This window comes from Eptesicus fuscus, chromosome 4, assembly GCF_027574615.1.
Source record: "Eptesicus fuscus isolate TK198812 chromosome 4, DD_ASM_mEF_20220401, whole genome shotgun sequence".
NCBI lineage: Eukaryota > Metazoa > Chordata > Mammalia > Chiroptera > Vespertilionidae > Eptesicus > Eptesicus fuscus.
Genome location: NC_072476.1, coordinates 11505831 through 11527125, shown reverse-complemented (window position 1 = coordinate 11527125; position 21295 = coordinate 11505831). Strand labels below are relative to the sequence as shown.

The following is a 21295-nucleotide window of genomic DNA, read 5'->3' as shown; positions in this document are numbered from 1 at the left end:
GATCTATAATTTCTCAGAAGCTGAGAAATGACCTGGAAAAATATCCAAGCTCAATAAAGGGAGGGAGATAAAGCTGCCTCCTCCACCCCACAGCCGTGAGGCAGGGGAGGGGCTGCCACTGAGGAGGTAGGGTGAAGGCTCCAGTCCCTGGGCCCATGAGTAGCTTCCAGACCCCACGGGAGGCTTCGGATAGCTCCCACCTGCCCTCCCCTCCCCTCCCCACTGTCCACCCAGTTGGATATAGAAATGTTCCATTTGAAAGTCCCCTAAGCCTTCCCAGACCCAGCTGTGCCTACTCCAGACCCTTCCAAACACAGGCCCAGCACCCGAGGCAGGGCAGGCACAGCGCAGTCATAGAGGAAGGGATGGCTGGAGGGCCAGACTACCTGGTTTGAGCAGGAAGAGCAGACTCACTGGCAGGCAAGGGCGTGGTGGGGCTCCCCTAGGCTCCAGCAGCCTTGCCAGCCATCGCCTAAGTTCTGACGTGGGCTGACCTCAGGCCAGGCTCTGGGCACACATCCCACCGGCCTATTTACAGAACCGAGTGGCTGTGTCCCCACAGGAGCCTGCAGGGCAGCATGGGGGCTCCCAGCAGGCAGACGCCGGCCCTAGGCCAGGCCCCCCTCCTGCCCCCCACTCTCTTCTAGGGAAAGCGGCGCCTGCCTGCCTGCGAAAAGCAAACACCAGGCCGCTGGGCTCGCCAGGCATTGCCAGCAGAGGCCGGGGGAGGGGCAGAGGCCAGACAGCAGCTGACCCTGAGGTCACAGAGAAGCCAAGGCTGGGCTGGGCGACCCCACCCAAGTTAGGAAATGGGAAGGGGGTGGTCAGTGTGCCAGGGCAGATGGGCAGGCCCATTGGGAAACGTGGTGGCTCCTGCTTAACCCTCACATGGCCATCAGCTAGGTGGGGGGACCCGGAGAGCTACCCCAGGAGGCCCATCCATGGGCAGGGGAGTTCCTGGGTTCCCCAAACCTAACCAAGCACCAGACCCTCCCAGGCTGCTCCAAGGCGTACTACCCCCCCACACACACCCCCCGCCAGCCTGCCGGCCCAACTCTGCAGGGCTAGGCTGGGGGGGCGGAGAGGAACAGGCCCCTGTTGGCCCTCAGAGCTGCACCATTGCCCACCTTGGACCCTGAAGGTGGCTTCAGGATGCACGCAGCACCCCCGTTTCACCGCGTGCCATCTACACCCAGGGCACCTGGCCACCCGACAGGAGGGGGTTAATGGAGCCCAGAGCCAGCAGAGAGGAGTTGGCCTGTGACAGGCGCTGGCTGCGCTGGAGGTGGGGAAACCAGAGGGCAGGCACAGCCAGCCCCAGCAGACCTGCTGTCTGCTTTACATGCGGGATGGCCCTGAGGAAAGGTGAGGCTCCCCGTATCCCCCAGTCCACTGGGGCTCTGCAGCCCCCGCACATGGCTCGGCTCTGGCGAGGCCAGAACTTCTGGGAGCCCATGGGGGGAATGGGGCTGCAGGGGTGTTGGAGGGTGCAGCTGAGCCTGGCCCCAGAGGGTCACCTTTTCCTCTTCCTAAGGGCCCCGGAACAGCAACACGAGGGAGGCAGGGTGGGTGTCTTCTTCCACCCCAAACCAGGGCCCTTGCCCTGGAGACCCCCTGCTGGACGAGGGCCTGCTGCCCTCCCGCCACTTGGAGGCCAAGCCACTGCTGTCTTGTTCCATCTCAGGGCCGAGGCCCATCCAGCGGGTGTGGGGTATCCTTCTGCACTGCCTTTGCCTCAGAGACCCCAAGTTCTGCAGGGCCGCCCGTGGCCAGCAGAGGTTCTGGGGCATTGCTGCCGGGGAGCTGGGCACCCTTTGTCCTGAAACAAAACCTGACCCCGTGAGTTGATGGTCTTGAGCCAATGGTCTAGGGTCCCTCCTTGCCGCTGCGGCCGGACCGTCTCTCCTCACCCTGGTGCTGGGCCAAGTACCCGGTGCAGGCTGAACGCATTGGGTTCGCTGTTCAGCCTCCAAAGGCAACAAGCGCATACCCACTCAGACGGTCTCCAGAACATTCTCTCGCTCACGCCTTCCTCTAGGCCCACCTGGCAGCCTGGCCCGGTTGACTGTCCCTCTTAGGGACACAGATGGACACAATGGCCTAATCGCCAGGTGGCCAGCCCTTAGTTTTCTCTGAACAGGTACTGCCCGTCAATGCTGTGACTGTTCCGAGCTGGAGAATATCCCAGTTGACCTGCCTGCCTTCTGCTTCCGATTTAAGTGGGGCGACTGCACACCTCAGCTCACACCTTTCTCTAGTCCAATCAGCAGCACCTCCTCTCAGTGGCGTGCTATGGAATGGGTGCCAAGTTAAATGGTGGTCCACAAGTGCGGGCTGAGGCCTAGATGTCTCTACGTCTCACTCACTCCGGGGTTCACGTCCTGAACCCCTTAGAGCCACCTCTCCCCACGTTCCTCTCCCTGCAGGAGGCCTGGCCCTGGCAGTGCTGCTCGTCTCCTGGGCAGCGCTGGGCCCCCATGGCCTGGAGGGAGTGGAGCCTGGAGTGCCGGGGGACACCGAGGGCCTGCAGTGCCCAGCCATCTGCACCTGCGGCCACGATGACTACACAGACGAGCTCAGCGTCTTCTGCAGCTCCCGGAACCTCACACAGCTGCCGGACGGCATCCCCGACAGCGCCAGGGCCCTGTGGCTGGATGGCAACAACTTCTCCTCCCTCCCCGAGGCCGCCTTCCGGAACTTCTCCAGCCTGGGCTTCCTCAATCTGCAGGGCAGTGGGCTGGCCAGCCTGGAGCCCAAAGTGCTGCTGGGCCTGCGGAACCTGTACCACCTGCACCTGGAGCGGAACCAGCTGCGCGGCCTTGGGGCCCGCACCTTCCTGCACACGCCGGGTCTCGCCTCACTCGGCCTCAACAACAACCTCCTCAGCAGGGTGGACGAGGGCCTCTTCCATGGCCTGGCCAACCTCTGGGACCTCAACCTTGGCTGGAACAGCCTGGCCGTGCTCCCTGACACCGTGTTCCAGGGCCTGGTCAACCTGCGTGAGCTGGTACTTGCAGGCAACAAGCTGACCTACCTGCAGCCCCCCCTCTTCTATGGCCTCAGCGAGCTCCGCGAGCTGGACCTGAGCAGGAACGCTTTGCGAACCATCAAGGCCAACATCTTTGTCAAGCTGCCCAAACTCCAGAAGCTCTACCTAGACCACAACCATATTGCCGCCATGGCCCCGGGGGCTTTCCTGGGCCTGAAAGCTCTGCGCTGGCTGGACCTGTCACACAACCGCGTGGGGGGCCTCCTGGAAGACACCTTCCCGGGCCTGCTGGGCCTGCACGTCCTGCGCCTCTCACACAACGCCATCACCAGCCTGCGGCCCCGGACCTTCAAGGACTTGCACTTCCTGGAGGAGCTGCGGCTGGGCCACAACCGCCTCAGGCAGCTGCCGGACAAGGCCTTTGAGGGTCTGGGCCAGCTGGAGGTGCTCACACTCAACGACAATCAGATCCAGGAGGTCAAGGCGGGAGCCTTCCTCGGCCTCTTGAACGTGGCCGTCATGAACCTCTCTGGCAACTGTCTGCGGAACCTTCCAGTGCGAGTGTTCCAGGGCCTGGCCAAGCTGCACAGCCTGCACCTGGAGGGCAGCTGCCTGGGCCGCATCCGCCAGCACACCTTCGCCGGCCTCTCCGGGCTGCGTCGGCTCTTTCTCAAGGACAACGGCATCACGGCCATTGAGGAACAGAGCCTGTGGGGGCTCCCTGAGCTCCTAGAGCTGGACCTCACCTCAAACCAGCTAATGCAGCTGCCCAGTCAGCTCTTCCAGGGTCTTGGCAAGCTGGAGTACTTGCTCCTGTCCCGCAACCGGCTGTCGGCACTGTCAGCAGAAGTCCTGGGGCCCCTGCAATGCACCTTCTGGCTGGACATCTCGCACAACCACCTGGAGGCCCTGCCCGAGAGCATCCTTTCGCCACTGGTGCGGCTGCGCTACCTCAGCCTCAGGAACAACTCGTTGCAGACCTTTGTGCCACAGCCTCCTGGCCTGGAGCGCCTGTGGCTGGAGGGCAATCCCTGGCACTGTGGCTGCCCCCTCCAGGCCCTGAGGGCCTTCGCCCTGCAGCATCCCACTGTTGTGCCCCGCTTTGTCCAGGCTGTTTCCGAAGGGGACGACTGCCAGGGACCCGCGTATACCTACAACAACATCACCTGTGCCAGTCCCCCCAGCATCTCGGGACTCGACCTGCGTGACGTTGGTGAGGACCACTTTACTCATTGCTGATCCAAGGCTTGTCCAGGCCAGATACCGCCTTGGAGTCAGGACAAGCCCTTGCCATCCCTGGAGCCTGGTGGGCACCCTACCCCTCAGCTCCCAAAGGCCAGGCCCCACAATGCTTACTTGTTGGGGGGTCTCTTCTCAGGGAACACACGGTCCTGGGGTTTGCTGGCCTGGCACCTGAGGGCCAGATCAGGAGGATCGGGGGCCAGTCCTCCCAGCTTCACCCATTAAAAGCAATCGAATAAACATGCCTCTGACCACAGGGATGAAACTTGGGGGAGCGAGGGAGGAAAGCATCAGCATGGGCTCCTGTGGAACGCTCCTGCTGCCAGCTCAGCCCACCCTGTGGCTGCCTCAGTCCCTCCCACCCTCCCTCTGCCCTCCCCGAGTTTGGACTCTTCATGCTCTCCCACCCCGGCCCCCACACGCCCACCTCCACCGAGGAGTGGAGGGCACTTACTCAGGTCCTCGTTAGGTCGTGTTCTCTCGGAGGCAGCCCAGCCCGGGAGCCGCAGCACAGCAGAGGCAGCCTCAGCTCCAGGAGGCCCAGCAGCTGGTGTCAAACGGGGCCAGAGCAGGTGCCAATCCTCTCTTCAGACCCCCGCTCCCAGCCAAACCCCTTAATGGCCCTTCCTTCTCCCCCACTTCCTCTTGGCACAGCCCCCTCCCTCAGTACCCCAACATCCATGGAAGTGGTACCAAAGGTTGCCCCCCTGGACCCCCCTGCCACCCCCACCCCAGAGCTGCTACATCTCCTCTGCTGACAGCCCTCCTTCCCTTGGAAAGAGCGGCACCCCCACCCTTGTTCTGCTTTGCAGAATGGACTGCCCTCCTGCCTTCCTGGGACTGACTGCGTTTCACTCCTCTTGTTCTTAGCTCTGCCCTAGGTCCCTGCAGTGTGGAGGCCGGCTGCGGGCCCCCATGCACACATTTCTCTGACACATCAAATTCCTCTGCAAACACATCCTCACACTAATCCTCAGGGGCCTGTTGGTAACCAGCCTACTGGCCCAGCCCGGGACGTACGGTGAACGCTGTCTGCTATGGCACACAAGCAGTCATACACCGAGGTTGGACAAAGGCGGAATGACCTAGAAATGCCAGACTTTTAACCCTGGTGGCAGGACACATTTAATTGTGGGCTCTAAAGTTAATACCTTACAGGGTGCTCCCGTCCTCAATCACAATCACTCACAGCCCTGCCAGCGACCAGGCACGTGAGGACAACAAAGTCCCCAGCCAACTTCAAGACCCACAAACTTTGTGGACAATATGGAGGTATCAGGAGTGGCCTGTCCGTCTGGGGCACTGAGTGCCATGGCACGAAGAGTGAACGCGCAGGCACCAGAGCTCAGGCCACGGCACTAGGACCCCTCGCGATCCCCAGGGCCTGCAACAGACCAAGCCAGCAGAACCACTCATTGTCAGTGGCTCGGTGCCCAGCTGCTGCTGTAGCAGCACAAAACGTCTCCCAAGGGCCCGGGCAGGGGGAGGTCCACAGTGACAGCCCTCCAGGCCAGCCCTGCAGGTTCCAGGAACCGCACCCAGGACCTCTGTTGAGTCTGTGAGCTGCAGCCCCAGTGGCACCAGGAGATGCCTTGGTCAGGAGAGCTGAGCAGGTGTATCCAAAACCTTCCGGGCTATGGCGGAGAGGGCATGAAAGGCAGGGCTGTGGGGAAACTCTTGGATAAAGTCTCGGCCCTCCTCCAGGCTCCTCGTGAGCTTGGGGTCCAGGGGCACAGAGCCTGCGAAGACAGAGGGAAGGGGAAAGGTGCTGAGCACGAGGTCTGGGAGGCCATGTCCACACACCCCCCTCTGCACAGGAGCTGCTGTCATGCTGCTTTAGCCCAGAGCGGACACCCATCAGCCTCCCTCTGGCTGAGGTGCCTAGATGGGCTTGAGCTCAATTTCTACTTCGACGGCCACCAGCCAACCCAGCAGGTCCAGCTCTGCTGCCTTGGACATTGCCCACTTGCAGAAAGTGCAAGGCAAGCACTGGGGACACGTGGCCATGCACACGTGTCCCCCCGCCCGCCACCCCATAAAGGCACTCCCAGAGCCAGCTGAAGCCACTCTTCTGCTCTCCATGGGGTTTCAGCAGGCATCAGCCTGGGCTGCCGCTCAAGGCCTGGGTGTACGCCTTTCCCTCAGGCTGCTTCTTTCCAGCTGGTCAGCAGTGGTCAGCATTAGCAATGAACTGACACCTGCAGCTCAAGGAGGACAGGTGGACACGGCTACTGTCATCTCCCCCACCATGGGCAGTGGGCATAGGCAGGTGGGACCACCTGAGCAGAGGCCAAGGGGTAGCTCTGACCCGCTCACCTAGGAAGGGGACTCCGGCGTGTCTGGCCAGCTCCTCACCGCCTCCCCTGGAGAAGACGTTGGTGCACTCCTAGGACAGAGGCGCAGGGTCCACCTGAGGACTCTCTCTGCACTCAGGGAGTGGGGTCCAGGCCCAGGGAGCAGGACAGGGGGGCACAGCAGCATCTTCTCACCACCCCCCCCGCCTGCCGCCTCACCCCAAAACACACATGGGTAACTGGCCCACAACTTCCCACGACTTACGGTGCAGTGTGGGCAGACAAAGCCGCTCATGTTCTCCACAATGCCGATCACGCGCAGCCCTGTCTTCCTACAGAAGGTCAGCTCCCGCCTCACATCCCCCACAGACACCGCCTAGTGACCAGGGAAGAGCCAACAGGCCGATGGGAACCCTGAACACTCAGCCAAGAGCACCCAGGGCAGGGCGAAGTGCCGCCGGTGAGGTGGCACACTGGAAACGGAGGGTGCTCTGCAGTACCTGCGGCGTAGTGACCACGATGGCCCCCAGGGGGCTGTAGGGCCGGAGGGCTTCCACGGCAGCCATGTGCTCATCCGAGGTTCCTGGGGGCGTGTCCACCACCAGGTAGTCCAGCTGTCCCCAGGCCACGTCAGACACAAACTGCTTTATCAGAGCTGCAAAGGCCCAGGGAGGTCAGGTGGCAGGGGTCTCAAAAGGGGTCTCCCACACCCACCGCCTCCACGCTGCTCCTCAGAATGGGAGGGGGGACGCACAGTGCAGCAGGGAGGCACTCCTGTCCCTGTCCCCCACGAGCACCACCTTCTTCCCAGCTGCTGGGCCACCCTTCTGCTCAGGCCTCAGTAGAGGCCAGCTGGGGTTGTGACCCCCCTGGGGCACCTGTGCCCAGCCTTGGGGACTCCTCAGCTTTCACGGCCCGAGAGGAGATGACCTGAGTGGAGCAGCTCCCACCCTCCCCCCACATACCTGCAGCCTCACTGGGGGCTCAATGACACCTGCTGGTGCTGAGGCACCGGAGCCCCATCTTGGTGCCCCCCTCGCCCGACACACCCAACACACACAGGGGGGCTCAGGTCTGAGCATCCCCGCCCTTCCTGCCAAGGGGAAGAGGACTTCATAGCCAACAGCCACATAGATGTCCCGCTCTCATGGCCCACACCTGCATCTGGACACCGCCACCACGCCCAGGCATGACTGGCCAAGTGAGCAGCAGGAGGCCCGGGGGGTGGGGAAGGCCAGCAGCTCCAGGCTCTTGTTCCGTTTTTTTTTTTTAAAGCAGATTTTTAAAAATATATATTTTTATTGATTTCAGAGAGGAAGGGAGAGGGAGAGATAGAAATGTCCATGATGAGACTCATCGATCGGCTGCCTCCTGCACACCCCTTGCTGGGGATCGAGCCCACAACCTGGGCATGTGCCTTTGACCGAAATCGACCCTTCAGTCCGCAGGCCAACGCTCTATCCACTGAACCAAACCAGCCAGGGCTCTTGTTTGGCTTTTTAACTGAGCGCCAAGGGAGGCTGGAAGGCTGACAGTGCTGCCCCTGCCTGGTCATTACCGTTCTTCTTGGGGCCTCGCCACACCACAGCTTCATCCGGCTTCTCCAGCAGGAAACCCACAGACATGAGGGACATATTCTGCTCTTGGTCCACGAAGACGGGCACCCAGCCACTGTCACACTGGTGCACGGCCCTCCCCTGTGCCTGGAGCATGCGGGGGATGCTGGGGCCACACAGGTCCACATCGAGGATCCCCACCTGCAAGGAGCCAGGATGTCTGCATGGGATGCAGGCGTCTCCCAAGGCAGAAAGAAAGCATGGCTTCCCTGTGTGTCTACCCACAAGGGAAGGGGCAGGAGCAGCTCAGGAGGGGTCAGGTGCTGTGCTTGAGGGCAGGAGGTGCTCACCTTCTTGCCTGCGTGACGCAGGGCCAGGGCCAGCTCCGTGGAGATGGTGCTTTTCCCGACTCCCCCCTTTCCCGAGAGGATGAGGATGATGTGCCGGACGCCAGCCAGGTTTCCAGGCTCTGCTCAGAAGGACAAGTGAGGAGACCCTTCACACGGATGCTCTTCTCCGCTCACTCACCGGGCCACCGGGCACCTCCTGTGTCCTGAGACCTGCCCCTTCATCCCAAGGCCATCCTGCAGGCCAGACCTGACCCTTCGGTTCCTCCAATGCTGCTGCTCCCACTCCTACCTAAAATGACCCATATTGCTCCTCTTTCTAGTGTGCACATGTATAAGTGCACGTGCACGTACACACACACACACAATAAGCCAAAGAGTGCTGGCTCCGGCTGATTCCAATGGAGACTGATGCAAATTGGGTTGTTACAGCCATGACACCTCTGTGCTTGGGCAGCTCCCGCCCCGCCCCTAGGACCCAGGTCCAATCTTCAGGCACCCAGCCCGCTCCTCCGGAGTCAGAGAAGCACTCACGGCAGCCTGGCCTCCAGTTCTCAGGAGGGACCCTTACAGTGTGGGGACTGAGAGCAGCTGCAATCATGGGTGTGTGTGTGAATGTCAATGTCACCTGGCTGCCAGCCGTGCCCTAAGAAACCCTAGGTACACAGGGCAGGGGCATCCTGTGACTCCCACACAGGTCCTGAGACCAGAGTTGTCTCTGTGGACCTGTCGGCGACCAGCCGCTCTGACCCAGCTCCTCTTCCTCCCCATGAGCCCTAAATGTCACCAAATAAATCCCTGCACCCTGCATACACACCACCCTCAGCCCCTCTGCAGGAACCCCATGTTCTCGCTCCAGCACCCTCAGGACCTTGCCCTGCTTCCAACAAGGGCTCTGTCCACCCCCCTCCCCACACGCAGACAGGGCTCAACAATCAACACAGAAATGCGAACAGTCCTTCCTCCTGACCCACCTCTCAAGGGTGTGTCCAAAAGCCCGCACTTCCAAAGCCTCCCTAGGAGGAACTCAGAGGGCGCCTACCCTGGCTGTCGGGCAGGTCCTTGTCACCAATGCATTCAAGTGCCTTTCCTAGATGTGCTTCCGGCACCTAAGGCTGGGACATCCCTGGCCTGGATCACTGCCTGCAAACACCAAGCCCCAAGCCATGGCTTTAGGTCACACCTGCAGCAATTTAAAAGGTTAATTACTTAGCCCTGGCCGGTTTGGTTCAGTAGTTAAAACGTCGGTCCTCCAACCTAAGGGTCCTGGGTTAGGGTCAAGGGCTTGTACCTCGGTTGCTGGCTCAATCCCCAGCCAGGGTCAGGGCACGTCCGGGAGGCAGCCAATCAATTTGTCTCTCACACTGATGTTTTTCTCTCTCTCTCCCCCCCTCCCTCCCTCTCTCTAAAAATGAAAGGAAACATATTCTTGGATGAGGGTTTTAAAAAAGGTTAATTACTTAAATTGTTTTAACATCAAAAGGTATTTGGGAGTCAACTTCACTTTTGTTGGGGTGGAGGGAAGGGCTCAGGTGGGAACACAAGAGCCAGATCTGGATCCTGGTTTAGCCAAGCTCCTATTCACTATGACTGCCTCTCCTTACTGGTGGGAGTGGGAAGTTTTACCTGAGACCAAACAGGGCACTCATCGGATTACTGGATGGAGCTGAACTTCTCACCCAGCAATCCTTAGGGGTTAACCACAGAGCCTTTCACCCCTAAGTAAGCTGAAAAAGTTTCTAAATAGACGAACCCAGATGCGAGTGCCTACTAGGTGTGAGGCTGTGCTGGAAGCGGCAAGCAAAGATGTATGTCCGCTCGGAAGAAAGGGAGGAGAACCTTGATGGGTAAGCCAGGGTCAGCTTCATTCTTAAGCCCAACCAATGACGATGATTATTCTGTTCCATACACTGGACAAGCTTGTAACTCTTCCTACATAAGGCATCTTCTAGAAAGATACAAATAACAGGCCAGGCCTCTGGGCATACCCAGGTTCGACCTTTTGGATTTTTACCTGCATTTCCCCCTGGTTAAAAAAGCAGCTAACTCTTTTAAAAATTGATCAATCTATATCTTACCTCGTAGCAAAGCTGCCCTTATTCTAAAAACTCGTTTCAGATTTTTTTCCCTCTAGTGTTGTTTACAGTCTGGTGGACGAATCGAGCTATAAGAGCTTGGTGCCCAAGTTACCAGACCTGAGGTTTTTTAAAAGATGATGTGGCAAACCCCTAGTCATGAAAACCTACTTTGGTTAATCTGTGCAAACCTATGATACGCGCTTGTATCCGTTCAAAAGAACTTCCATTTTTTTCAAATATTAAGGTTTGGAAAGCTAAAATAAAACTTCCACAAATAACTAAAAGTATGTGATGTTCTGGTGTCTTTTTACAACCCCACATTCAAACGACTTCTTCCTGTTTTCTAGGGGTATCACCAAATCAAAAAACTATGGCACAACCGGGCAGTATTGTATTTTTAACGACAGACAGCGCACGTGCTCTGAGTTGCCCTGAATTCACGTTCCCGAGCAGCGCTGCACTCACATGAAAACCTGTAACTTGAGGACGTTACACTCATAAGTACACGTGCGTCAACGTGACCCTTACATTGCAAATAAGACGACTCGCTAAACACCCAGGGTCGCGACCAACAGCTGCGGGCCGGTCTCTTCCCGCTCCCCGCGGCGCCCGCAGACTCACCCGCCGCCGCCTCCATCCCTCCCGCAGGTTGCACGCCAGGCGCCCACTTCCGTGGCTCCTTCCGCCTGAAGCCCGAGTGAAGAGCCTTCGGGCCAATGGGCAGCTCGAGCCCGTCCCCTGGCTCTTCTGATAGGCCCACTCACGCTCCTCTTAGCCAATTAGGTTGCACAAAGGTTACGCAAGTTCCGGCGCGGACGACGTACTAGAGAGGGACCCACTTCCGTGTCAATGCTGGAGTGTAGGGCCGCCTCCCCAACTCGCCCCTCGTCCCAGGGGCGCGCAGCCTCGTCCCCGACCGCTTAAGATGGGAGCAGTGAGGACACCGAATCAGGATTGACAGGTTCCGCAGCCTCTTGGCCAGAGGCGTGTGCCGCGCGGCCCGCGCCCTGCCCGAGCGCCGGACCTGGAGCGCCAGCCTGCGGCTGCACGGCTAGTGCGTTGCGGGGGGCGGGGATTGTTTACGTCTCGCTCTGGAGCGGAAAGTGGGTCACGGCCGCCGGCGGCGCGTGGCGGCGGAGCGGCTCAGGTGAGGGCGGGTGCGTCCGCGCCTCCCGACCCGCCCGGTTCGGGGTCCTGCGGGACCGCCGGCGGTGAGGCCCGGCCGCGCATTTGTTCCCGCGGGCGGCGCCGGGGCCCGGGCGGGCGGAACCCGGCGGGCTGCCCCGCACAGTAGGCCGGCCGCGCAGCAGGGGGAGGAGCCGCGGCACCGCCCGAAACTGAAATTAGTAAGAGGCTCCCCGCTTCGAGGCTGGGGACAGTCTCGTGGGCCGGTCACTTCGCGTGCTTCGCGGGTCGCCCACTGAGCGCTGCAGACGCAGCGGATGGTGACTAGGCCGGCCGACTGGCGCCGGCTGCAGAACTGGCTCGGACCGGCAGGTGAAGGAGCCGTGCGGTGGCCTTGCTGGAGGGAGGGGAATCTGGTTCTACAGACGGCGCTCCCAACCTAGAAAGCAGTGCCTGCGTTCATTCACCGACGGCGCTGGCCTGTGCCTGCCGGAGTCCTCACTGGGGGACAGGTCCTGTCCTCCTGGAGACTTCGTTCCGGGGAGAACTAGGCAGTAGATAATCATAGAAATCGAGATGTGACTGTAAGTCGGCTACGGAAACAGCCAAAGAAGGGAGGGGAAGGCATTCCGGGCAAAGGGCAGGGAAGAGCTAGCAACTGGGACACGGCCACTGAATTGGAGAGGCACAGCAGAACTTGATAGGCTTTGCCTTTTATCCTTAGAACAATGGTAATCCCTGAAGAGTGATAAGATTTAACATTTGCTTGAAGTTTCAAAAACAGCTTGGCTGTGTAGGGAGTGGAGTGGCTGGTGTGGGACTGGCCCTTTGGAGCTGGTGTGGGGAAGGAGGAAGTCGGGTGGAGGGTGAATGCTGTGAGTCTGGCATGAGGAACCGGGAGGTTGGAGATGCCATTTGTCAAACGACAATGGAGGAGGAGCCAGGTGAGGTTTGAGATGCCTGAGGACATACAGGCGGCCCAGCTGGGTTCCCTAGGCTGAGCTGAAAGCGGGACTGAGATAGGCATTTGAGAGTCATGGGTGTCTGGATGGCTTTTCACACACTCTACGTAGGGTTCATCAAGATGCTTGGACACTGGAGTGAGGTAGGAGCTTCTGAGGCAAGTTCTGGAGCCCCAGTTTAGCACCATGTGGCTCACAAAATGCTCCACCCTTAGGGGGATGTGGCACAGCCAGCCCCGTCCAAATGCAGGGGTTGTTGGGAGACCTTCCAGTATGCCAGATGTTTCCTTTGCTCAGAACCTGTTTTCTTTCAGATCCTGTCCACCATGGCCAGGCGCCCCCGGAGCAGCAGAGCATGGCATTTTGTCCTGAGTGCAGCCCACCGAGACGCAGATGCCCGGGCCATGGCTCTGGCAGGGACCACTAACTGGGGCTATGACTCTGATGGGCAGGTAGGTGGGTACTGCTGGATTAAGGTGCGGAGACCCTGGAGGCAGGTCTCCCCCTACCCTCCGCAAGAAGGCCCCCCGAGGACAGGGACAGTAGGACCCTACTGCTTACCCTGGGTTTACCCTGGTTAAGGATCCACATGGCCCTGGGGTGACAGGACCTCAGGATAGATTACCCCATTCCTCTCTATACACTTTCCACTGAAGAGGGTGGCAGTTGGTTCTTTGGTCGGTTCATTCAACAGAATATCTCCATTCCATTTCTTATAACCAGTTTCCAAAGGTAGCTGTTGGCTAACTCCATTGCATCCTCTGGGTGGTTCCCCTGCCAGTACAGATACGTGCTCTGTCTTTGTGTACGTGCATGTGAAACGATCTTTAGTCTTGAAGACCACAATTCTTGTGCCTTCTCCCTCTCAATTGCTCCCAAGTTCAGGTTGGAGCAGCAGCTCAGCTGTTTGTCTCAGTGCAAGCTGCCTGGTGTACCTGAGGGCTCTGCAGCCAGAGGCTGGCTGTACGGACCCTGGGAGCAGCTGAGCTGTGTGGCTTTTGTGCCCACTTCAGGGAGTGGTGGGAAATAGATTTTCAGTCATCTTCCAGAATCTCTTTGACAAGAGCAAGGGGTTGGCCCTGCCCTGAGTCACCTCCATTGCTTCCTGCTGAGGTGATCTTTAGGTGACTTGTCTGTGCTATCGCAGGCACTCGGCATGTTTCCGTGGCTCAGCCAGGCATCCTGGGGATAGTGGGTGGGCAGCTCTCCTCCCTTGAGTGAGGGCAGCTAAGCCTTGTGGAACTGCCAGGCCTTCACAGAGAATTAGAGGTGGTGGTTCTGAATTGACAGCATGCCGGGGGTCTCCCCAAAATTGCTGCTCAGGCCGGCAAGGTCCTGGCCTGCATTCCTGTCTCTTCCCAGCTCCTGTCCTGGCCATGTGGCCTGGAGCAGTCTGTTTTCCTGTGTCTGTCCCTCCCTCACTGGCTCATCACTCTGGGATGCAGGCAGTGTTGGGGGGCCGGGGTACAAGTGTTTGACACATGCTTGTGTGCAGCCAGCCCCGTCACCTAATTGGCCTGGAGTATTTGTGTGGGTGAGCAGCTGGGTGTGTCACCTTGGCATCCTTGAAGGCTAAACACACACCACCCTTCCCTTCTGGCTTGCCGAGGGGCTGGGTCTGCCCTGCCCAGGTTGACCTTCAGGCCTTCGGTCCTGAGGTCTGCCCTCCTGGCTGCTGACTCTGGGAAGGGGGTTGCCTATGGCTGGCAGTGTGCCTGCCTTGGCTTTTGGGAGATCACTGTTCCTTGATAGTGGGGTGATTTGGGCCTGCCTCCAGCCTCCTTTCTGGGGCTGTCTCTGACGGGTTCAACCCTCTTAGCTCAGTCTCTGCAGTTGATTTATGAGCTCCTGCGTGGGCCTTGGGTAGAATAGGAGGAAACAAGGACGAGGCTCTTCCCCTGTAGAGCTTCCGTTTTGGTGGGAGGAGTCAGAGCAGCAGGACAGAGGAGACTATCAGGAGCAGGTGAGGAGGAAGAGGACTTGGGAGGGAGGGCCAGAAGAGCCTCTTTGAAGTGATATCTGAAAGCTGCCATCCAGGGGCAAAGAGATCTCCCCCATGACAGGTGAGGGAAGAGGGGAGGGACCAGGGCAGGTAAGCTCTGATGGGGTATGTGGGCTTCATTCTCAGGGTGGCATGATCTGCCTAGATCTGAGCAAGGTCACTGGGCTGCTTTGCAAAGGGTTTCAAGGAGGCAAGAGGAATACCCGGGGTGGAGGCTGGAGCCTGGAGCCTAACCAGGATCCTGAGCCAACCCAAGCAGGCTGACAGAGCAGGAAGGCAGAGGCTGGCTGCTTCCTCTGGGGCCTGGGCAATGAGACCACGGTTGGCCTGGGGTCCAGAGTCACGGCAGATACCCAGAGAGGCCTGTGTGGCTTCAGAGCAGGAACGACTAGGTGCACAGAGCGTCTCTTGCTGGCTTCCGGGAGAGGGTGGGTCAGCAGTTGCTAGAACCTGACCAGCTCAGCCCGGGATCAGGTAGACGGCCAGGCCCCCACTGAATGTTTTCCTGCCACAGAAGTTTGCAGCAGCTTGAAACCCCTGGGCTCCTTAGGGCTCTGGGCTAGGGGTTAAGAACCACCTGTTGCAGGGATGATAAAGGCGCTGCAGTCAGGAATGTGTGCCGACGCTACCACAGCCCAGCTGCTGTCTGTGGGGAGACCCAGGCTTCAGTAGGTCTTTGCCAAGGGCTCCCCTTCTTCAGGCCATCCTGGATGGGGCCCGCTTACCCACGACCTAGAAACTGCCTGGAGAACGATGGCCAAGCAGAGAGCACTGCTGTGGGCTCAGCAGTGCCTGGGCCCCCAGGCCCCCTTGGCTGTGTAGAAATGGGGTTGGCCTTTAGGCCCACTCTCGGGAACCCAGCAGCATGGTAGGCCCTCCCCAGTACCTGAGCCAGGAGGTGTCCAGGGTCACTCGGGGGGCACTGTAGAAGTGTGGTCCAGCTGTGCCCTTGGGACCTGGGGAATCTGTTTGAGGCTAAATTTGGGGCATCAGCAGTTCACCCACTGGCTTAAGATGGGTGTTGGGCAGAAGCACAGTAGGGGGAACAGCCTGCCCTTTTTTCTCAGCACAGTGACTCTGACTCTGACCCTGAGTACTCGTCCCTGCCAGCATCCATCCCCAGTGCTGTGCCTGTGACGGGTGAGTCCTTCTGCAACTGTGATAATCAGAGTGAGGCCGCCTTCTGCAGCAGCCTGCACACAGCGGCGCACCGGGGCAAGGACTGCCGCTGTGGGGAGGAAGATGAGTGTAAGTGCCTGGCGTGGGGTCACTGGGCTTGCTGGGGCAGATCTCTAGGCCAGATGAGGACCCAGCAGGGGTTCAAGAGACTACCCCAACCTGGCCTTTCCTCTCCTAGATTTTGATTGGGTCTGGGATGACTTGAATAAGTCCTCAGCCACCCTGCTGAGCTGTGACAACCGGAAGGTCAACTTCCATGTGGAGTACAGCTGCGGCACAGCAGCCATCCGAGGCACCAAGGAACTAGGGGAGGGGCAGCACTTCTGGGAGATCAAGATGACCTCACCTGTCTATGGCACTGATATGGTAAGTGGCAGGCAGGGCTGTGGGGAGGAGCACTGCTGGTGCCCTGGCCCCGGCCCCCCTCTGCCTGGCCTGTTGTCTCCAGATGGTGGGCATTGGGACGTCGGATGTGGACCTGGACAAGTACCACCACACATTCTGCAGCCTGCTCGGCAGGGATGAGGACAGCTGGGGCCTCTCCTACACGGGTATGTGGAGCCCCTTAGGGCAGGCATGCTGGGAGGGGCCCCCAGACATCAGGCTAACCCCTCCCCTCCTGCTGCCCCCTAGGGCTCCTCCACCACAAAGGTGACAAGACAAGCTTCTCCTCGCGGTTCGGCCAGGGCTCCATCATTGGCGTGCACCTGGACACCTGGCATGGGACATTGACCTTCTTTAAGAACAGGAAGTGCATAGGTGAGGGTGTCCAGGATCCCAGGGGAGACTGAGGCCTGTGGGGTGTGGCTGCTACTGAGGTCCTGTAGGAGGCAGAGACGGGCCCAGGCTGAGTGGCCCCAAGGCTTCCCAAAAAGATATCCTTGAAAGAAGCCTGAGGTCCCAGGGTCTCCAGAAGGTGGGGCAGCACGAGGGCCGCCTTAGTCATCTCGGGAGGATGTCCAAAGGATGGCTAAGCCCCCTCCTGGCCCAGGATTCAGGCTGTGACCCCTCTAGGTGTGGCAGCCACGAAGCTGCAGAACAGGAAGTTCTATCCAATGGTGTGCTCCACGGCGGCCAAGAGCAGCATGAAGGTCATCCGCTCCTGTGCCAGCGCCACCTCCCTGCAGTACCTGTGTTGCCACCGCCTGCGCCAGCTGCGACCCAACTCTGGGGACACACTTGAGGGCCTGCCCCTGCCACCTGGCCTCAAGCAGGTGCTACAAAACAAGCTGGGCTGGGTCCTGAGCATGAGCTGTGGCCACCACAAGGCCCCTATGCCCTCACCCAAGGCCACTGTCAGTCCCAACAGCCCAGAGACCCGGCGCTGCCAGAGAAAACGCTGCCGAAGGACCTAACTTATTTTCCAATGAAAACTGCCTTCTGAGGCTAGGACAGCATTTTCTCCATCCTTTCCCTCAGGCCATGCTCCAGAGTAACAGGAGAGGGAGGAGTTGGGCCAAGCAAGGTCTGTCTGAACTGTCCCCCTGCCGTCAGAGGCTAGTCAGGCCTTGCCACAGGTTCAGATCCTGAGATCAGAACAATCCATCCGTTTCCTGTGTGGGGTATGGCAGTGGCTGCTTCTCTCCTTGGAATCTCTTGGGAGTGGCCACCCCAGCTCTTCTGGACCGAGTCTGCTGGCCTGGAGGCTGTGGTCTGTGGCCTCATCAGATGTCACCTTTCCTGTAGCTGCCAGCCTCCGGGGACCTTGGGTTTGTCCTCACTTGCTTTGCATGTTGTCAGTTGTTCCTCCTGTCTGAGACTGAAAGATCGTAATAAACTCTGAGTTTATACCTAACACCTCCATAGTGGTAGCATTAAAGGAGACCACATCAGGACCTTTTCTCCCATGGTTCTGGGTGTGTTGCAACACCCTTGGGGAAGAGGCAGCCTGGCTCTTTTCTCCCTTCTCTCCGAAGGTGCCACCCCCAAGCCTCCAGGTGACTGGTGCATGTCCCCCAGCAGGGACTTCGGTGCCACTCAACCCTTCCTGCTGTCCCAGTTGGCCCCAGGCCTGCAGCCAGTGTGTGCAGGGCCCTGCCCCATCCTCCAGCCCCACATGGAGTTTCCTCTTCTGCTCATTGCTACCCAAAGCCTTTCCTCTACCCGTGGCCCCCCCCCCCCCCCCGGGTTCAGACCTGGCTGAGCCCCTCCCCAGGCTGAGGGACAGTTGTGCTGGGTGACTGCTCTCCTCCCCCCACCCCTTCGGTTTCTGGTCTCCCCCTTGTCGCGGTGCCTTCTGTTCAGTTTGTCGATGGGAGAAGACCCTGCGTGTCAGGAGCTCAGATCCAGCAGGAGGTCAGGGTTGGTGGAGGTCAGGAAGAGGCAGATGCGCCGGGAAAGGTCAGGCCCCACCCTTCGGGGCCGAGCGCCTTCTTCCACCTTCACGGGGAGATCAGCCAGGAGGGCCAGGCGCTCTTGGTCAGTGCCGCAGGCCGAGTACGCCTAGGGCAGGCACAGGGATGAGCAGGGCAGGCCTCGGGGACCTGGCCTCCATGTCTGGGAGTCTAGGAGGGGGCTCACCTGCTGCAGAAGGCGGGGGGAAGGGAAGGCAGTGACAACAGCATCAGCCACAGCCGGGCTGACTCGGTTGAACTGCCTAATCTGTCGCCACCAGGCCCCCCGAAGCCCTGTGCCATCTCTTGTCACGCGCTCGCCTGCCACCCAGCGCCCAGCTGTGCAGAAGGAAAAGGTCCCGGACTCTTGGAACTGCCTGATGGGGAGAGTACAGGAAGGTTTCTAGAGGCTTCATCTCTCCTGACCACCCAGTCCCCCAGCTCAGCCCTCTGGCCTTAAGAGGCTCGGGAAGTACCACCCCTCCAGGTGTTCCTGTTAACACTCCCAGTAGCAGCCACCAGCTGAAGTGGGGGTCACGCACTTGAAGGGGCGCTGGGCGAGGGCCTTGGTGAAGGCGCACACGTGCTGACTCAGCTCCTGCCAGGAGGCCACCAGCAACACATCCAGGTTTGCCCAGAGCTGCAGGAGCACCAGGGCCTGAGGAGGACACAAGCCCATGAGGACGGGTCAGGGGAAGACACCTGAGACAAGCCTCACATGCCACCCTGGGACCAACACCCAGGTGCTGGGCCTCAGAGACCAGCCTGTCAGGGCCAAGGCCAACCACCTCTCCCAACCTGCCCTGTCCTCACCTCCTCCACTTCAGGCCAGCCGACCGCCACCTGGGCACGGGCTACCCCTGGACACTCTGGCTGCTGCATCTCCTGGGCCTGGGGCTGGTGAGACCTGAACAGAGGTGACTGTCCCTCCAGCTCCCCATATCCCATTGGTCCCACCCTCCTTGAGTTCTGCTTCCTCCATAGCCCACCCAAGGGAGGGGTTTAGCAGCCCCAGAGCTACCTTGATCCTTTCCCTGAACTCCCCCACCCAGCCAGGCCTGCTAAGGGTGTGAGGGTGACTGGTACCACAGGTAGGCATCCAGCCCGATGACAGCCAGGTGAAGGCAGGTGGGGCTCTCAGGAGAGATCCAGGGCACTGAACAGGCTGGGCCACAGATCTGCAAGCCAAGAAGGTTTACCACCCCTGGTCCTTGGGGCTGTGGTAGGCGGGGCTCACCAGACCACTGCCAGTTTGCAGAAAGAAGGAGAGCAAGAACAACCCCGTGGTGCTAGGCGGAGACTGGAGCACACTTCCTCTGCCCTGCCAGCTCTTTAGAAAACCAGCTGTGTGCCTCTCATGAGGTCAAGGGGACCTACGAAAGCCCCCAGGCATGTCCCAGATAAAAGTCCCCATTCCCACTCTTGGTCCACTCTGCATCCCAGCCTGGCATTTGCCTGGCAGTAGGTACTTGATAAATGCTGAACCTCAGGCAGAGGGTCTAACCTAACGACCCTCTGGCACAAACATCAGCTGAGCAGTCCCTATTGCTCCTTCAGCCAGGTGGGGTCTGGGCTGTTGGATCTCATAGCTGGACTGCACAGCCAACTCGCAGCCCAAGTCCCCAGGCCCCCTCTTACCAGTTCCCCATTTCTGGCTTCTGACTCTCCAGAGGGCCCTCATCCTTCTGCCCTCTAGAAGAAGCTGTGGCTCCTGTCTGCTCCCAGGCCAAGAGCCCAGCTGGCTTCCCTCATCTCATTCACATCTAGGCTGCTGAACAGAGGAGCCCCAGCCCACTGCATGCCCTCTCCAGCCCTTCTGTCCTTGATCAGGACTGGCAGAACAGCACACCCAGGCTGGGAACCCAGCCCCCCTCCAAGCACCTGGGTCAGCTGGAAGACACCCTGCAGAAACTCCTCAGGCTCCAGCAGCAGCAGAAGTTCCTGCTCACCCGCAGCCCACACTTCAGGAGGCACCTGCAGGGATATTCAGGGGTACTGCTGCTCGTCCTCAGCCTCAAGTGTCCCAGGGCCTTGGCACGGGCAGCACAGTACCTTGAGGCTCATGGCCACAGGCAAGCGCCCATGCCCACAAAGATCTACAGAAGCCAATGTGATCTCCTACCACGGCCAAGACCAGCCCTGGTCCATAGGGCCGGCAGGAGCATGACCACAGCATCAATGGGGAACATTCCTCAGCACCAGATGAGTTCAGACCCTGGACTCAGGCCTGCAACTGACCATTGTAGTGGCTCGGGCATCACCCACTCAGCATTCCCCTTTCTTAGCTTATGTGCATGATTACAGCAACTACCTCAGGAAATCACAGAGGTAAAACACCCAACCCAGGGCCGCGCTACGTAAACCCTGGAAATGAGGCTGCCGGGGCACTCACACTGCAGGGGCAAGGTTCTGGCTTCACTCTGCTCCACCTAAGGCTCCGGGCGGGGCGCTGGGGTTCGATGTGGTACTCACAGCCCAGGGAGCCCAAGGCCTCCATCAGGATGTCAGCACCAGCATCTTCCAGGATGGCTAGGGTGAGCGGAAGAGACAGCTGTCATTCCTTTCCCTCCACGTGAGGATGCTACTCACAGCAGACCCCCAGCCTGGGCGGCGTATTAAAAACACACTGATTCTGCCGGCTCTTGGAGCCAGCTCCAAGAGCGCAATTGGGTCCAGTTCCCAGAATCTTTTAATCAAGCTCCCCAGTTGGAAAGCCGGCGCCAATTCTTGGCCAAGAGGCGGCCTTAACAGATGCCCCTCTCACCCCGCAGTGGGCCGGGGATAACCTCCCAGTGATTAAGAGGAGCTTCCAAAACCCAAGTTCCAGCCGAAGTGCTGCTTCTCCCAGGACACCTGCCCTCGCCCTCGGGCGCACCTGGGTCCACGAGCACCGCCAGGCGCCGCAGTGCCTGCTTGGGCCGCAGCAGCCGCAGCGCCTCGGCCGCCGCTCTGCGCTTCTCCGCCGGGTCCCGGGCCCTCACGGCGGCCTCTGAGTCGGCTTCCGCGCCGACAGGCCCCTCAGTGTCCGAGTCCGAGATCTCCCAGGTCGTGGGCCGCCGCTGTCCCCGGCCCCGACACGAGCGCCTGACCCTCCCGGACCCAACCTTCGCCATAGCCCGCCCGGCCTCTCCGCTTCCGGTCGCGCCCGGACGCCTTTGTAGAGAACACCAGCCGCTTCCGGCGGCGGG

At 59.9% G+C, this 21295-nt stretch overlaps 4 protein-coding genes across 15 annotated transcripts; 2 read left to right on the top strand and 2 right to left on the bottom strand.

The window, feature by feature from the left end:
* Positions 1-1342: 1342 nt before the first annotated feature.
* Positions 1343-4453, top strand: IGFALS (insulin like growth factor binding protein acid labile subunit). Its single transcript, XM_054714155.1, has 2 exons — positions 1343-1365; positions 2395-4453. Exons 1-2 carry the CDS (start codon positions 1343-1345, stop codon positions 4226-4228), a joined length of 1857 nt encoding a protein of 618 aa, XP_054570130.1. The 3' UTR covers positions 4229-4453.
* Positions 4454-5328: 875 nt separating this feature from the next.
* Positions 5329-11307, bottom strand: NUBP2 (NUBP iron-sulfur cluster assembly factor 2, cytosolic). Of its 5 annotated transcripts, none has more exons than XM_054714599.1 (8): positions 11035-11307; positions 9471-9571; positions 8432-8550; positions 8084-8282; positions 7026-7180; positions 6791-6901; positions 6548-6617; positions 5329-5970 (listed from the first exon to the last, which is right to left on the bottom strand). In XM_054714599.1, the coding sequence occupies exons 4-8, from the start codon at positions 8235-8237 to the stop codon at positions 5828-5830; spliced, it is 633 nt and encodes a 210-aa protein (XP_054570574.1). In that variant the 5' UTR covers positions 8238-8282; positions 8432-8550; positions 9471-9571; positions 11035-11307; the 3' UTR covers positions 5329-5827. The 5 variants fall into 5 exon arrangements, with proteins under 5 accessions (XP_054570574.1, XP_054570575.1, XP_028008742.2 ...); XM_054714600.1 differs by having other exon boundaries at positions 11128-11307; XM_028152941.2 differs by lacking the exon at positions 9471-9571.
* A 146-nt stretch (positions 11308-11453) lies between these two features.
* SPSB3 (splA/ryanodine receptor domain and SOCS box containing 3) lies at positions 11454-17569 on the top strand. Of its 8 annotated transcripts, none has more exons than XM_054714595.1 (7): positions 11454-11490; positions 12908-13045; positions 15663-15843; positions 15953-16140; positions 16223-16325; positions 16408-16533; positions 16789-17569. In XM_054714595.1, exons 2-7 carry the CDS (start codon positions 12920-12922, stop codon positions 17127-17129), a joined length of 1065 nt encoding a protein of 354 aa, XP_054570570.1. In that variant the 5' UTR covers positions 11454-11490; positions 12908-12919; the 3' UTR covers positions 17130-17569. The 8 variants fall into 8 exon arrangements, with proteins under 8 accessions (XP_054570570.1, XP_054570569.1, XP_028008732.1 ...); XM_054714594.1 differs by lacking the exon at positions 11454-11490 and adding an exon at positions 11503-11560; XM_028152931.2 differs by lacking the exon at positions 11454-11490 and adding an exon at positions 11595-11653.
* Positions 17570-17942: 373 nt separating this feature from the next.
* On the bottom strand, positions 17943-21289 carry EME2 (essential meiotic structure-specific endonuclease subunit 2). Its single transcript, XM_008146523.3, has 8 exons — positions 20983-21289; positions 20500-20636; positions 19989-20081; positions 19194-19285; positions 18921-19014; positions 18650-18765; positions 18295-18484; positions 17943-18216 (listed from the first exon to the last, which is right to left on the bottom strand). The coding sequence occupies exons 1-8, from the start codon at positions 21218-21220 to the stop codon at positions 18046-18048; spliced, it is 1131 nt and encodes a 376-aa protein (XP_008144745.2). The 5' UTR covers positions 21221-21289; the 3' UTR covers positions 17943-18045.
* Positions 21290-21295: the final 6 nt, after the last annotated feature.

What these genes read in the sequence shown, in the direction of transcription:
- EME2 (XM_008146523.3), bottom strand. Translation starts at nt 21,220, where the DNA reads ATGGCGAAGGTTGGGTCCGGGAGGGTCAGGCGCTCGTGTCGGGGCCGG. An exon ending in GTGTCTTCCAGCTGACCCAG is followed by an intron (nt 19,286 to 19,988) that starts GTGCTTGGAGGG and finishes CTTGGCTTGCAG; the next exon opens with ATCTGTGGCCCAGCCTGTTC. An exon ending in GCTGGCCTGAAGTGGAGGAG is followed by an intron (nt 18,766 to 18,920) that starts GTGAGGACAGGG and finishes TGTCCTCCTCAG; the next exon opens with GCCCTGGTGCTCCTGCAGCT.
- NUBP2 (XM_008146385.3), bottom strand. An exon ending in TCGTGGTCACTACGCCGCAG is followed by an intron (nt 6,902 to 7,025) that starts GTACTGCAGAGC and finishes CCTGGTCACTAG; the next exon opens with GCGGTGTCTGTGGGGGATGT. An exon ending in TTGTCTGCCCACACTGCACC is followed by an intron (nt 6,618 to 6,790) that starts GTAAGTCGTGGG and finishes CCTCTGTCCTAG; the next exon opens with GAGTGCACCAACGTCTTCTC.
- SPSB3 (XM_054714595.1), top strand. Translation starts at nt 12,920, where the DNA reads ATGGCCAGGCGCCCCCGGAGCAGCAGAGCATGGCATTTTGTCCTGAGT. An exon ending in CTGTGGGGAGGAAGATGAGT is followed by an intron (nt 15,844 to 15,952) that starts GTAAGTGCCTGG and finishes TTCCTCTCCTAG; the next exon opens with ATTTTGATTGGGTCTGGGAT. An exon ending in TAAGAACAGGAAGTGCATAG is followed by an intron (nt 16,534 to 16,788) that starts GTGAGGGTGTCC and finishes TGACCCCTCTAG; the next exon opens with GTGTGGCAGCCACGAAGCTG.
- IGFALS (XM_054714155.1), top strand. Translation starts at nt 1,343, where the DNA reads ATGCGGGATGGCCCTGAGGAAAG. An exon ending in CGGGATGGCCCTGAGGAAAG is followed by an intron (nt 1,366 to 2,394) that starts GTGAGGCTCCCC and finishes TGAACCCCTTAG; the next exon opens with AGCCACCTCTCCCCACGTTC.